General features: G+C 39.4%; 1 protein-coding gene and 1 long non-coding RNA gene across 9 annotated transcripts in view; one reads left to right on the top strand and one right to left on the bottom strand.

Annotated features, from left to right (window-relative positions):
• UMAD1 (UBAP1-MVB12-associated (UMA) domain containing 1) overlaps positions 1–8,653 on the top strand; it is a 230,306-nt gene extending 221,653 nt beyond the window's left edge. For 6 of the 8 annotated variants that reach the window (XM_072784025.1, XM_072784023.1, XM_072784026.1 and 3 more), the window contains 2 exons: positions 6,759–6,973; positions 7,639–8,653. In XM_072784025.1, coding sequence (XP_072640126.1) covers positions 6,759–6,973; positions 7,639–7,849 — 426 coding nt within the window. In that variant the 3' untranslated portion in view covers positions 7,850–8,653. Of the gene's footprint in view, positions 1–6,758 lie in introns of all 8 variants that reach the window. The other 2 variants (XR_012010984.1, XM_072784024.1) reach the window with 2 other exon arrangements.
• The window catches only part of LOC140608988 (uncharacterized), a 103,777-nt gene that overhangs the window by 1,521 nt on the left and 86,430 nt on the right, over positions 1–15,826 (bottom strand). The window contains exons 7-8 of the long non-coding RNA XR_012010988.1: positions 1,289–1,418; positions 445–582 (exon numbers count right to left, since the gene is read on the bottom strand). This is a non-coding gene — a long non-coding RNA (uncharacterized lncRNA). The remainder of the gene's footprint in view (positions 1–444; positions 583–1,288; positions 1,419–15,826) is intronic.

Genomic DNA, 15,826 nt, shown 5'->3' with positions numbered 1-15,826 from the left:
GGGTTTTGTGGGTTTTTTTAAAGATTTTTAAAATTTATTCATTCATGAGAGACACAGAGAGAGAGAGGCAGAGACACAGGCAGAGAGAGAAGCGGGCTCCATGCAGGGAGCCCGATGTGAGACTCAATCCCGGGACTCCAGGATCACGCCCTGAGCCAAAGGGAGGTGCTCAACTGCTGAGCCACCCAGGCGTCCCAAATGCAGGAGTTTAAAAAGATGCTAAATATAGGTGATTTAATATTAATAAAATATTCATATTTTAGGCAGGTATGGCTAAGTAGATGAGGTCTCCAAACTGTTAGCGGGTTTGCAAAATTGGCACCCCTTAATAGATTTCATGGTGATTTGGGGGGCTTCTGTGCCAGGAAAAATGTAGTCTGTTCTTGAACCTGCATTTTCTTGCTTTCAAATACCCAGGAGTGAGGTTCACAGGATGCCACTAACCTTCTGTTGCTCCAGGGAAGTGACTTCATTTTTCTAAGCCTTTACTGAAAAGTGTTATGTGCCTTGTCTTCTTGGACTTTTTTTCTGAAGCTCTGAGAAGATTTTACAGTTTGAACCTCAAGAATCTTTACAGCCCCTCTGCAAAAAAAAAAAAAAAAAAAAAAGAATACTGCCTATAAACCTTCTTGAATTATTTGAAACAAAGATAATAGAATGTGAGGAATACAAGATAAACTTGGCCAGCCCATTTTTTAACAGGTTAAGTGATGAATAAGAATTATTAAACAAACATAAAAATAGCTAATTAATTCTAAACTTTGTTGTACTGATAACAATAAGGAAATTCATCTTCTCCTCAAGACAAAAAAAAAATTCTGACATGGGATACTCATATTCAAGCCATGCAAGGGCAAACATTAATTTGAAAAAGAAGTATTAAAGCTAGATTATATGAAGGAACTTATGCTCAAGAACATTGTCATAGCAGCCCTTCTGTGAACAGGATTAATCACAAAAATAACAAATATGCTTTATGAACACAATATTTGAAATAATATTTTAAAATTTGGCTATTAACCATAAGGTTAATTGATTCTTTTCTTCTTGCTCCATTGTGATTAACATACTCATTCTTCTTTTTAAAGACCCATTTTATTATGCAAATGAAAAAAATTGAAAGACTGTGTGTGTAAGAGAGAGGGCTGCATTTTGCCGGGGAACTCATGCACCTGTTTCAGCCCTCAGCCCCCACCTCTGCTTCCACTGGCTGCCAAGCTAGACTTCGTGATCAGAGTAGCGGGTGTGGGGTCCTTGAATTTTGACTCACATTTTCTTTGTGACTTACTCTTGTTTTGCCTTATAATTTCTCCCCTTCCAGCTCTCAGCATGCCAACAGCAGCTGCATCATGGCACTCACCCTGCTGCCAACAGGGCAGGCAGCCTCCTTGGAGACTGCAATGTTGCACTCGAGCCAACTGTTAAGAGATAGATGTTGGAGTAATACATACAGCACAGCTGAAATTCAGATCCTTCTAGGAGGCATTTGGTGGAACACTTTGTCAGTGGCATTTTGAAGTTGATTTCATTTTTGGAAACTTTTTATTTTGGACAGTTGTCAAACATATTCAAAGGTAGAAAGAATACTGTAGCACCTTCCTGTGTACCTTCTATCTCTCCATTTCAACAATGATCAACTTATAGAGAATCTTGTTTCACCTTCCCCAGTGTTTCCCCATGGTTTATCCCGACTACTGATAAATTCATTCCAGGGGATAAATATCTCATAAATTATAGTTGCTTTCCTGTCCTTCTCTAGTCTAAGATCTGTCACCTTAATGATTTCTGCAATCCTTTCTTCCTAATGGTAGAAGATATTAGAGTCTTTTGTCCTTCTAAATTAAGCTAAAATATGCTCTGTTGGCACCTGTCATATTTTCTAATGTGGCCCTCTACATTTTCAGGGCTTTGTTCATTCAGCTCACCAGTCTGTCCACAGCATGTCTGAGGTGTGCGGGGTCTTCAAATGTAAAGCATTAAAGGTCACTGGGTTTGATTCTCAGTGTCACCACAGACTAGCTGTGTAAGCTGAGGACAACTTGCTTCACCTTTGGGTCCTTCCGTGTCCTCTGTTTTTCACATGGGACTAATAATGATACACACTTCACAAAGCTGTGGTAGGACTTACATGAGTGAGTACACTTAAATAGCTTGGATGGAGGCTAGCACAAAGGAAGTGCCCAGCATATGCCATGTGCTGCCATCCTCCTCCTCCTCATGATCATTTTTCACCCCTCACCACTCATTTTATAGACAATAGAAGAGAGGCCCAGGTGGATGAAGTATACAGCAGTTTTATCAGGAAAACTTGAACAAGGAATCACATCTCTCAATTCCTTTATTATCCAAGATTCAGTTTGCCAGAGAGTTAAACCTTAGAAGTTGGGTGTTTAGAAAGCAAGGCAGTATGGGTAATACCCTCTTTAGTGAGGAAGGAGAACATTCTATACATAAGAAAGAGAAGAACGTTCAAGCATAGGATGCTATTAACAGATCTAGGGAACATTTGTGCATGAGATTAAAAGAAGGCAAGATGTAAGAGAGGATGGTAAGGTAAGATGATTTGAACCACCAGTGAATGTCAAAACAAAAGAGGGTGCCTGGACGGCTCACTAGGTTAAGCATCCGACTTTTGATTTCAGCTCAGGTCATGATCTCAGGGTCATGAGATAGAGCCTTGAGTAGAACCCTGCATCAGACTCTGCATTAAGTGCAGAGTCTGCTTAGGATTCTCTCTCTCTCAGGATGCCTGGGTGGCTCAGCAGTTGAGCATCTACCTTCGGCTCAGGGCATTGATCCTGGAGACCCGGGATCGAGTCCCACATCGGACTCCCTGCATGGAACCTGCTTCTCCCTCTGCCTATGCTGCCTCTTCTCTTTGTGTCTCTCATGAATAAATAAATAAAATATTAAAAAGAAAAAAAGGATTCTCTCTCTCCCACTCCCTCTGGCCCTCCCCCCACTTGTGCACTTTCTCACACTCTCTCAATCTCTGTCCCTCAAATAAATAAAATCTTTAAAAAAAGAGAGAGAGATGGATGGATCCTGAACTTTAAAGCCAAGTGGCACTGGCCATTCCTAAAGTTTTTGTTTATTCACTCACTTTAACATGTGCTAAGCTTATTCTACTTACTTACAAATATCGTTTCGTTAATCCTCATAGCAATCCTGTGAAATAGATACTATTATTGATCTCATAGTACAGCCAAGGAAACTAAGGCACAGGGAAGTTAAATAACTTGCCCAGGGCAATAAGCAAGAGACCTTGGATTTACGCCCAAGCAGTGTAGCTCTAGAATCTGTGCTCTAAACACTCTGTTGTGCTGCTCCAGGGTAACCAAAGCCTCAGTGCGTAGGTCATCTTGAGGAAAGCAGCAATAGATAGGTGATATCCTCTAAAGAGGCTAGAATTGTGGCATCATTGCTCACTGATACCTGTGCTCTCATCTGACCCAGGGATCCTTAGTATTTAAGTCACTCAGGTTTCAGGAGGCAGGTCTACATACGTGGACCTTTCTAATAAGCCTTGTCATAGCAGGGTGGGGTTACACTGTTCTATTTGCAATCCAAGAAAGTATTCTGGTGTATTGTTTTCACGTGAAGTTAAGACAACTCTTGCCGGGAATGTGTTTGGTGAATTCAAAGTCATTTACTCAACAATGATTTCTTGAGGGCCTCTGTTCTAGGCGTTGGGGATGCCTTGTGAAGAGAGCAGTTCCTCTCCTACAAAATCATGGATTTTTCCTCTCTAGAGCTTCTCAGTACCATAGCAACTGCTGCCATTTTCTCTCAACTCAGAAACAAAAGAAGAATCAAGAGAAACCTCTCTTGATCCCACATCCCTTTCCAGCTACTGGCCCATATCTTTTTCCCATGTATAGCACAATGTCTACAAATGTTGTCTGTTCTCATATTTGTCTTCACTTGCCATCCTCTCATCATCTTTTCTTTTTAAAGATTTATTTATTTTAGAGAGAGTGCATGCACAAGCAGGGTGAGGGGCAGAGGGAGAAGAAGAGAAAAGCAGAGTCCACACTGAAAAGCAGAGTCCCAAGCATGGAGCCTGACACAGGGGATTTGATCCCATGACCCTGAGATCATGACCCCAGCCAAAACAGAGTCGGATGCCCAACTGAGTGAGCTACCCAGGCGCCCCACCTCCTATCATCTTTTATTTTATTATTTTTTAAAGATTTAATTTATTTATTCATGAGAGACACACACAGAGAGAGAGAGAGAGAAAGAGAGAGAGTCAGAGACACAGGCAGAGGGAGAAGCAGTCTCCATGCAAGGGAACCTGACGTGGGACTCAATCCCAGGACTCCAGGACCACACCCTGGGCCAAAGGCAGGCACCAAACCACTGAGCCATCCGGGGATCCCCCCTATCATCTTTTAAACACAGCACTAAGCAGACTCTCTTCTCAAGATCTACCCCACCCCCCAACTCCAGACTCATATCAGATCCCCCTGCCTATTTACAGCTCCACTTAGATGTCTGTGAGACACTTGGAACATCCAGAACAGCTCCTCATCTTCCTGCCATACTTGCTTCCCCCTGACACTCTTTTCCCATCCCTGAAAAATGGAGACTCCATTCTTATTCCTCAAGCCACAGACTTTGGCTTCATCCTTGACTCTGCTCTTACTCTCACACCCCATGTCCATTCCATTAGGACATCCTATTGGCTTTCTTGGTCTATCCACAGTCTAACCATTCTGTCTCTCCATTAGTATCACCATCTAATCCACAATCTTTTCATTCCCAGCTGGTCTTCCTGCTTCCTTCCCTGGGCACAGTATCCCCCACTGGCTATAGTCAACACAGCGACCAAAGAGATTCTTTTGACATCAGTAAGAATACATCTCCTCTACAACAATCTGTCCTTCGAAAATTTTCTAAAGCCCACATGCAACAACATGAATGAATCTCATACATATAATGTTAAGTGAAAGAAGCCAGAAACAAAAGAGTTCCTACTGTATTATGACTACATTTAAAATACAGGTAAAACCTCTCTATACTGTTAGAAATCAGGATGATGACTGAGGGGCAAAGAGTTGGCTTTGAAAGCAAGCACCCCCGGGGCCTCCAGGGAGCTGGCCACTTCTCTTTCTTGATCTGGGTGCTGGTTGCTCACAGGTGTTTGGTCGGTTAAAATTTAGCAGGCTCTACCCTTATGATGGACCCTTTTCTGTGTGTATTTTCCACTTCAATAACGAGTCTTACAAAATTGCTGTTTCTTACAGAAAATCATTCTCTTCTATACTTAGAAGGAATTTATCAGCACTTATGACTATTAGGACGTGAGCTCCAACCAGGCAAAAATCATGTCTGTTTTCATCCATTCAACAATTGGTTATGGAGTGCTGGGCAGTGGAGATACAGCAGTGAACATGGGAAGTGAAACTCCTTAAGCTTCCAAGGGGTGATACCAGAATAAATTATATACCATGTAACAAGGTGCCAAGGGCTATGGAGAGGGAGACGGAGTGCTGGAGAGGGGGAAGTGAGGGCCAGGATACAGTTTAAATAGTTGGTCAAGGGAGGCCTCCCTGAGGACATGAGAGAAGGAACCTGGTATTTCTGGGAGAAGAACCTCTAGGGCAGAGGGACTGGAGAGGAAAGGGCCAAGGCAGAAGCAGCCTGGGTGTTCAGGAGCAACAATGGGAGGTAGTGGGATGAGAAAGAAGGGAGCCAGGACAGACTAGCTGAGGATCCTGTCAGAGAGGTACATGGAGCCAGATCAGGAAGGGCCTCGGAGGCCTCCATACAGACACAGCAGTCTTATTCTGCATGAGACCCAGTTGAGGGGGTCGGGGAGTCACATTTTGCCTAACCTGGTTTGAGGTAGGTTTCAGCTGCTTGGAGCAGCAGGTCGTTGGTTTCTCTTCAATTTTTTATTCATTCTCCTGTTGATGGATACTCAGGTGGTTTCTGGTTTGGGGCTTGCATAGAGTGTTGTGAACACCCTGGTGCATATCTTTTGGTAAAGTACTATGTATAAGGTATACCAGTCTTGAAGAAATTGAACAAAATATATCAGTTCCTCTTTGAAAACCTTGTGTAACATAACATGCTAGTTCCAGTGAAAGTCAGGCAATCAACCAATACTTATGGTTCGCATACTAGGTAAACACTCAAATATGTATTAGGGTATATGAGGCAGAGGATACACGCGTACATACAAAATACGCAAGGTAAGGCATGCAAGGTGGAGAATACAAAGAAATGTCAAAAAGATTTGTTGCCCTCAAGTACCCTAGAGTCTAGTTGGGGATAAGACCTATGCATATGAAACAGCCACCAGCATGGACACAAACAGGAATTGCCAAATAATATCCTAGGCAGTGTGCCCCATATTCTCTCTGAAGTGAGAAAGGTCACTTTGGACTGTGTTGATATAAGATTTCACAGGGAAGCTGGGAATTCCCTAGAGCCTGAAAGCATACATCAGATCTGTGAGCCAGACTTTGTAGACATTATCAGGCTAAGGAAATAGCAAGAATGCCAATTTGTATTTGAGAGGGCCATGGGTGGCCAGTCTGAGTAAAAGTAGGGTTTAGGATTCATTTCAAAGTCCAGTAGAGACTGAGATGGATGTATTTCTCAAGTGAAATAAATAATAGCATTCTGATCTAGGACTCTTTCTGTATCCCACATTTCACAATCATTTTGCTATATTAATGCCACATTTACCATTCCTAAGCCTCCAAGTCCACAAGGTCTAAATGACTTAAATATATATGTATTTTTAGACTGGCAAAGAAACCTCATCCAGTGTGACTGGAGCAGGCCCCGAGGTGGAAAATAAGGCAGGCCAGACTTTGGAAAACAACTCGTTAATGGCCGAACTCCTGAACGACGTGCCCTTCACCTTGGCCCCACACGTGCTGGCTGTGCAGGGCACCATCAGTGACCTTCCAGACCACTTACTCTCCTATGATGTCAGCGAAAATTTATCACGGTTTTGGTACGATTTCACCCTTGAAAATTCAGTGCTCTGTGATTTGTAATCTGTCTCTTTGCACCTTAACAGCTTGAAACAAAAGTTTGCCTATTTTATTTAACCTGTTTGATGTTCTTTGCCATTTCACTGCTTAAAGGTCCTTAGAAAAGCAAGGATCATAAAGCAAACGACATTAATGTTCATTACTCTATTTCTTAGAATATATTTGTACAAAGGTTGGACTTAAGCTCTACTTCCTTTCCCCCAGATAATAAATATAAAAATTAGGCTATCAGGGTTTTATGAAAGGAGCAGATTCCTTCAGCTGGTCTCAAAATATAACACCTCGAGTTTATCTTAGGAGAACTGTGAGAAAGAGCTGTGGCACTTTTCTTAGTTACCACAACTCCAAAATCTGTGCTTAGAATGAGAATGCTATCTCTCTTCTCTGGTTTGGAGGAAGCTTGAATTAATGTTATTCCCTTTCTTCCACAATGTTTATGAATGAATTCAGAAAAACAGTGTCATCTAGTAGCTCAATCTCTTCAATCCTGATTTAGACAGCGAGGTAGAAATTTACAGCTTTTCCTAAAACGCAGTGGTAGTTTGCTGAGCCATGAATGCCATACCTGCTCTGGAACACCTTTTCCTTTGAGTGATACATTTCAACTTCCTCCCACCCATGGCAGCCCTTTCCACCGTGGATGGTCCCTGGATGCCTGCCTTTGTTTTCTGCCTCACTGCTACTTCAGAGCCTGTGCCCTTACCAGCTTTCCAGAGAAGTCCCCCTGCTTCTGCCTTGGTTGGCATTTGCTCCCCTTACCACATATGTTCCCAGTTTATGAAGAGATTCACGTTTCCTTTCAACCTCTCTGCCTCCTAAAGAAAAACATCTCATGATGATACATATTATTGCTGATAACACTCTTATTTAGAAATTTGTTGGCCACCGTACAGATGGAAATGTTTTACTGCTAGAAAAGCTGAAATCGACTCATTTCCAATTAGAGTGCAGGCAAAACACCTAACTATGACTTTTAGTTCTTGGCTATCCATTATTTATTCTAACTAAAGCAGTAAAGAACTGCCATTGGTCAATAAACTGTAAAGAGAAGAAGCAAACTGTGATGGAATATTTTCCATGCCATGGAAAATTTAAATCACATTTGTTTTGATTAGGAGCAATACACTTTATTGATTCTGTGCCAAATTTTAAGTATATTTTTTACAAAGATAGAGTGCCATAACAAAACTAGACTCTGTGCATAAAGGTACCTGAACCATTTAAGTTTTACGTGTTGTGCATGTTTGTTTAATAAATGTAGCATTGTCTTGATAAAAATGCCATATTATTTAAAAGTTAAATGAACGTTTCTATTGACAAAAATGTGCTTCATTTACAAATAATGTTACCAAATGAGGGGAGTGATTACATTAAATCTCTACACAGTTTTCATAAAACATCAGTCTAGGAAATGTGAACTAACATGAATGTGAACATTTTATAGTAGTTTTTGTGAAAGCATACTTTTGAATATCCACGTTAATGTACCTTGAAAGTAAATGTTAAGTACATCATCAATTTGTCTAATATATTTGTGAAATTTTCTCATTTATATTTATGTCTACCATGTTATAAATATGCTTGTATTTTCATTTGTCTAAAATAATTGTTATATTTAAATAAATGTGAATTAAAATAAATCAATATTTTGATTATTTTCAGACCCAGAAAAAATAGCTTTCTTTACATTCATATTTGAATGCAAGTTATTAATTCTTTGTGAAGCAAATATTTAAGTATATAGTTTGTGAAGTGCCACAAAAAATGAAATTTCCACTTATATGTAAATTTAAGGGAATAACTTTGAAAGTGGTAAGATCACTAGTCCTGGCTTCACAGGACTGGAAAGATTTGGAAGAAATCACATGAATATCTAACTCTAGATAGATCCCCATCATCACAAAATTTAGCAAGGCCTAGTATTCGCAACCTTTTTTTAACAAAAACATTTTAGTTTTCTTAACCTTGTGTATGAATCAGTGTTACTATTTTAAAATTGGAAGAAACATTAGAAATCATCCAGCCAACTTCATTTACCCAAGAGAAACTTGAAGCCTAGAGAGGTTAAGTGACCTAACTCACCTGGTTAGTGATAAACATTTAATTCAATAGTGTTCATAATTTTAAATTACAACAAAGCTGTATGTTCTGGTGGAAAGAGTTTGGAGAGCCACCTCCCCCCCCCCCCAAAAAAAAAGGGAAAGAGTTTGGACCTCTGAGGCAAGCCAGACAGTCTGTAATGGCTCCCTCACTTACAAGCTGTGGGACTTTGGTCAGTTCCCTAACCTCTGGTTATCTTAGTTCCCACACTTGTTAAATAGTAATTGTATGCACCTTGCAGCGTTAAGTTTTAGACAGTTTTGTCAGATGTGTGACAGCATAAAGCTTGACACACCATAGGTGTTCTAAGAAAGGAAGCCGCTATAATTCTCATTACTTACCACACGTGCACATTAGTCTAACAAAATGCAAAATACATATTAACTGAACTGCTTAAAGAGTCATATAAAAAACAGCAACTTAACATTTATTATTGGTCTCTCCTGCCCCATTATTTTTTTTTCCATAGTAAATACCTAACTATAGGAAAAATTTCTAAAATATGTCGGTTGACTCTCTGCAATTCCTTAGTTAAGAATTCCCTACGGGACACTTTCTTTTCTCTTATTATCAAGAATCATGGCCATTTTCCTTAATACAAATTATCATTAGAAAAAGTAAAGTAGAGAATGTACAAATGCTTTTACTGAATCTTATTTTTAGCCCTAAAATATATTCAGGAAGTTGCATGTATTTTTCTCTGGCTTTCTTTAATGGCATTTGCATCTTTTCCTAAAAGCAGAATTAGAGAGGTAATTCTGACCAACTTATTATGGTTAAATTTTGATTGAACTTTTAAAATAGTACCACTAGGTATTAACAAAAGCACATTTCTTGTTAAAGTTCTGGAAATCCATAATAATTTGTTTTTTTAAGTAAACATTCACTGAACCAACACTTTTTTCCCCTTTTCAAAGGAAAATGACAAATTAGGAATAGTATGAAAAAAAAATCTTTTCTAATAGTCCCAGAATCCTAACGTCTTATAATTCTAAAGGACAGATCAGAGTAGCAAAGAAATAATCTCATCCATGTTCTAAAACAGTGGTACATCAGATCTTACTCCTTTAACTGCTATCATGATAACTGAGGGCAATGTTCATTTATTAATCATTTGTTATCAAGCAAAGAATGCTACTTTCAGAGATAATACATCGTCTTACTATGTCAGTAGTAACATTCACATGAATAAGTATATTTGGTAGGTGGCTGAAGGTGGCTTTTTTTTTTAAACTATTTTATTTATTTATTCATGAGAGAAAGAGTCAGAGACATAGGCAGAGGGTAGAAGCAGGCTCCCTGCACAGAGCCTGATGTGGGGACTCAATCCCGGACCCTGGGATCAGGCCCTGAGCCAAAGGCAGACGCTCAACTGCTGAGCCACCCAGGTGTCCCAGGATGTTGTCTTTTAAAGCCATTGAGAAGAGTTTGTGGAGATTATCTTTTGAGCACTTGTGTCATCCTACTAAGGGCATGACTCAAATAGTATTGAAAAATCTGAAACTTTCAAAATAGGTCTGATTCCACTGATAGTACATTGTTCTGAAAGATGAAGTATTCTTATGTGTCAGGAAAACAATGCTTTATGCCGTATGGTTTGGTGCATCCATGTGGGTGAAAAAGACTCATTGATTGATGTGAAACTCTCTTACAGTCAATATAGCAGTATTTAGACATCATTAAATAAACTTTTTATGTTAGGGTAGCTTTAGATTTATAGAAAAGTTACAAAAATAGTGCAGGGTTCCTATATACCTCCTACTTAGTGTTCCTTTTGTTAACATCTCAAACTACTACAGAGCATTTGCTACAACTAATGAACCAATGTTAGTTCATTACTATTAACTAAAGTCCATACTCTAGTCTGATTTCACAGTTTTCCCATAATGTTCTTTCTTCCCTTCTAGCATCCCAGCTTGTAGAACACATTACATTTAGTCATCATGTCTTCTTAGGCTACTTTTGGCTGTAACAGTTTCTCAGACTTTTCTTGTTTTTTTTGACCATGACATTTTTCTGGAGTGTACCAGTCAGGTATTTTGTAGAATATCCTTCAACTGGGGTTTATCTAATGTGTTCACATAGTTCGATTACAGGTTTTTAGAGGTAGATTACAAAGATGACATGCCCTTCAATGGTGGTATATCATATCAAGGGTACATGCTATCAACATGATATTCCTACTGATATTATTAACCTTTATCACCTGGCCAAGTTAGTGTTTTTGCCAGACTTCTCCACTGTTAAGTAAACCCCTTCTCCACTTTTATATTCTAGTTTTTGGAAGTAAGTGATAAATCATAGCGCATATTCAAGCAGTAGGAAATTAAGTTCCACTTCTGTAAGAGGCAAGTAGCCACATAAATTATTTGGAATTCTTTCATATAAGAGATATGCCTCTTCTCTCCAATTTATTTATTTATCATTTTCTTATTTATATTGGGACTCATAAATATTCCCTCTTTTTTTTTCCACACCTAAATCAGTGGTAGCCAAGAGATATATTTACACCTTTATAAAAATTACTAAAAGAAAATTTGGCACATTTTCCATGGTGCACATGAATACCATTTGTTGTTGGATATGAAAATATATTCTATGATTTTCTCAGAATTCATCTCCCTTCAGATATATTTCTCCTTAACTTGTCATAACTATAACTGTATGCACAGTAGACTTTCCCTGAGAGCTACGAGTGTTGCATTGTAAGTGGAGCCCTCTTCAATACTTGGCCTTTTCCTACCTCTCATTCCCATAATGATTGCATCTTACACATAAATGTCATTCTTCAGCAAGTGATGTAGTGTAGTGTAGTGTAGAGGCAAAATTAGAGTTTAATCATTTTCCTCTCTAAAGAACCAAGATAACTCATGATGCACAGAGCTCTTCTCTACAATAGATGACTTTTTTTAGTAATCGCAAAAACAAAGTTGCAGCTCCGTAAGTTTCTAAAGAAAGAAATGTTTCATTTTCAACCTTTAAGAAGTAGTTTTAAGAAAGAGTATAAGGAAAACTCAGTCTTCTTTTGGAGGGGGAGGTGCCCAAGAAACTCTTATTTTTACTTCTGATTAACCAGAACTGTGTGCTAAAACTTAAAGCGGATCTCCTCCAATTTCACTTGGGGAAAAAAAATCAGTCAAAGCAAAAAGCATCTTATTTTGTCCTTGGAAGAAACCTGAATATAGTTCTTTGTCAAGAATTTGCCCAGTCCCAATTTTAACCCCTACCAAGGAAATAAATCCTTACAATCAAAGGTAAGGCAAAGGATAATTGCATCCAGAACAACCCATCAGTAGGCTAACCCTGAACCAGCCCCACAGACAGCTTTTTAGTTCCTACCCAGGCCAGAGAGAGAGAGAGTCAGACAATAGACTGTTTCAGAGGTCAGCTGAGGAGACAGCCTCCCACTTAGGACTGCTGCCAGGGACGTACAATCCAGCGTCTGACATCTGGGTTCTGCAGCTGCCAAGTCTGCCCCTTGTGTGGCCACAGGTGTTGGCTATAACTCTGAGACACATGGGGAAGAAGGAACAGGGTAATGTCAGTTTCGCTGTATGTATGTGTGTTTATGTGTAGTTTTTTAATTTTGTTTTTCAAATGGTACATAATTTGTTTCAAAATTAATGTATTTCTACATAATGGCAAGGAACATTTGGAAGGCTAATGAAGAAGCAGCTTTTGTTCAAGAATAGGACCAAAACAAAGCCAAATTCTTATACCTGTCGGGTACACCATACACTCAAAGCTGCATGTGCCATGTTTAGCTCAGTCATTTGAATAGGCCTTCTCAGGACCGAAAAGAAATAGAACGGATGCCAAGAAGCCAACAGGCAGTTGGTCTAAGATAAAACCTCAATACTTACCCTCTCCCAATAGCAATCCCCCGACCCATCCTTCTTTTGAATGTTCACACGAATTTGTGTTTATCAGTGTTTTTGAGCCTGGGACAGACTGCATCTAGTTTTCTATTTCACGCTATAGCAGTTGTAACCATCAGTTAACACCACTTAAAGACATAACACCAAGCTCTCCTCCTTTCAGAAGACTTTGCTCCTATTTGAGGGGCAAATCTAGAAGTTCCTACCTCAGGTAAGTATTTGAGGTTTCTAACCCTAAAGATATGGACAGTAAAAGAAATGAAGATGATTAAGAGAAAGGAATGACACTGGTAAGAACTATAAAAAAAACGAGGGTCAAAGGCATTAAAAATATAGATAGGTCTATACCTCCATAATTAAATATACACTCCTCCCTTGTTTTGCGTACTTCATAGTTTGAAATTGAATTTAATGGAGAAAGAAGGAATCTTCAGATTTCATCTTCTCACCAAATGTCATCTAAGAAGAAATGCTTGAATCCTTAAGCCAGTGTCTCTCTATTAAAATCAATATACCCCACAATTTTTGTTCACTGTAGCTCTTATATATTTTACCAGTAAGGAACATTTTTGAGAAGTTCTACTTTGTATTTTCTATTACAAAGACAGTAGGTAAATTGAATATATTTTCTCAAAGTATGGCCACAATCCCATTTCCCTTAAGAATCAATGCTTTGTTTTTGACGTTCTGTTGGACTTATGCTTGGCACATAAATCCTCGATCAGGCTTTGTTGAAAGAATGAGTGAACCAATGAAATAAATCATTAAATTATCTAGAAATGAGCCTTTCCAAAAGCAAAGGAATAGAATTTCAAGACGTTTATAGTTTTCCAGTCCTCAGTAAGTTCCCCCAATTTATCATGCTGTGTTTATGCAGCTGAAAATAATGCTTAGTTTACCAAGCCTCTACAAATTGTGCCTTTTGTCTGTTTTGGGTATTCTCCATGTTTTTCAGGTTGTGTTTTCCTTTGCCCATAATGACCATGTATATTCTCATGATGAGTAAGAACTGATTTTAGACAATACAGTATATTTTGGTGCTGTGGATTAACTCATTTGAGGTTTTATCTAGCTGCCAAGTTTCCCTTGTGTGTTCTTGGTTATTTTTGCATAATTTCTGCCCCAGAACTTATTAATCCTATATGACTGACCCCTGAAAAATGTCTTCACCTTTCATATGCTTTCCCTGAGCACATGTGAGTATTTCGAATGCACTTGGTTTAGATAAAGACATTTTTCAAGGATCCTTAGTACACATTTCCTTTAGAACTGTTCTGTATCTCTGTCTTACATTTCCTACCCAACCAATTCTCTTTCCTCATCATAGGAACATGTTTAGATCCTTTCCCTCTAACTCCAGCTGTGAACTCTTTTTTCATCTATTTGGAGTCAAGTTTTGTGAGCGGCCTATACTTGTATCTCCACTTCCTCAGTTTCTGTTTTCTCATTAGCCCTCTGTAACCTGGCTTCCCATCCCTGGTTAGAATCTCCACTGAACTGCTTCATATGGAGCCACCTCCAAGCCGCCAAGTGCCTTATGTCTGGGTCTTTCAGGCAGTCCTCACGATCCGTTCATTCTACTGTCCTGAAAGTGTCTTCACCCTTGCTTGCTGTGACACTTGCCTTTCTAGATTCCCCTCCATTTCTGTGACCATTCTACCTTATACCACTGGGGACTTCTTTTCCTCATTCCACCCTAAAATACTGGCCCTCTTCTGCTCCCTGTCTTCTCCCCACACCATTATATTCATTATATTCGTGCCTGTCTGCTATTGTTGACACTCAAACTGATCTCTAGCACTGAACTCTTAAGTTCTGCATCTATATATACAGTGTGTTAATCAGACATCTCTCTTGACGCTTCCTCTCAGCTTCTCTAGCAAGACCACGATAGCTGCTGTTGTTTGCATCTGCTGCTCTACATTCTTTCACATCCCTCATCTTCTGCTTCCATTCACCGTAGGGAATTCCTTCTTCACTCCATATGATCTTGATGGGAAATAGCATACTTGTTACACTCCTGGACCCCAAGGGGCAGACACATATCCTGACCTGGTTCAGTCAGCATCCCTCTTACCGACTGATACTAATGTAAGCAGAGCACAGCACCTCTTCTTGCTGGAGTCCTGACAGCCATCCTTCCCTTTGTGTTTCCAAATCCTGACCTATCATCTGAAGCCCTGGGTAACCAAGCAGGAACTATAGGAGTCTATTCATTTTTCTTTCTTACTCAGTAGCTCCATATTCAATTGGTGATAAATCTTTGTGAATTATATGTCATAAAGACTTGTTTCTCCAATGTGTCTCTCTTCTCCATACCTACTGCTCCTACTTCAGTCTCTGTCTTCATCATTTCTCCCAACTGATCTCCCTGCATCCCCTACACGATAGCCAGAAAGAACTTGTTAAAAAATAGATTGAAAACCCTCAGTACCTCTCTGATATCCTCTTGAGAATTGAAGCACCTTAAGGCAAAAAGGGGCCCTCAATGGTCTCTCTAGCCTCATCTCAGATCATGTCCTGTGTGCTCTTCCCTAGTGACCAGAACATGCCATACCTCCTTTACTGTCCTTATATTCTGTTCTCTGGGCTTGGAATGCCCTGACCGTCCCTTCTATTTTTGTTGTTGTTGTTGTTTTATCTTTGTTTTCCCAGTCATAAAATATTTATTAAGGCATACTTAAGGGAATATAGCAAATACAAAATGTAGGATAAATCTGATATGAAATAATTTCAATCCTCTCAAAAGTCAACACAGCCCTCAATGCTCTGCAGATGTAAAACCACCAGTGAGACTCACTGAAAGCAGTTTGACTTCTCCAGAAGAGGCTTTTC

The sequence above is a fragment of the Canis lupus genome, chromosome 18, assembly GCF_048164855.1.
Source record: "Canis lupus baileyi chromosome 18, mCanLup2.hap1, whole genome shotgun sequence".
In the NCBI taxonomy this organism is placed as follows: Eukaryota; Metazoa; Chordata; class Mammalia; order Carnivora; family Canidae; genus Canis; species Canis lupus.
The sequence above is the reverse complement of the archived record's forward strand: the minus strand, read 5'-3'. Positions and strand labels throughout refer to the sequence as shown.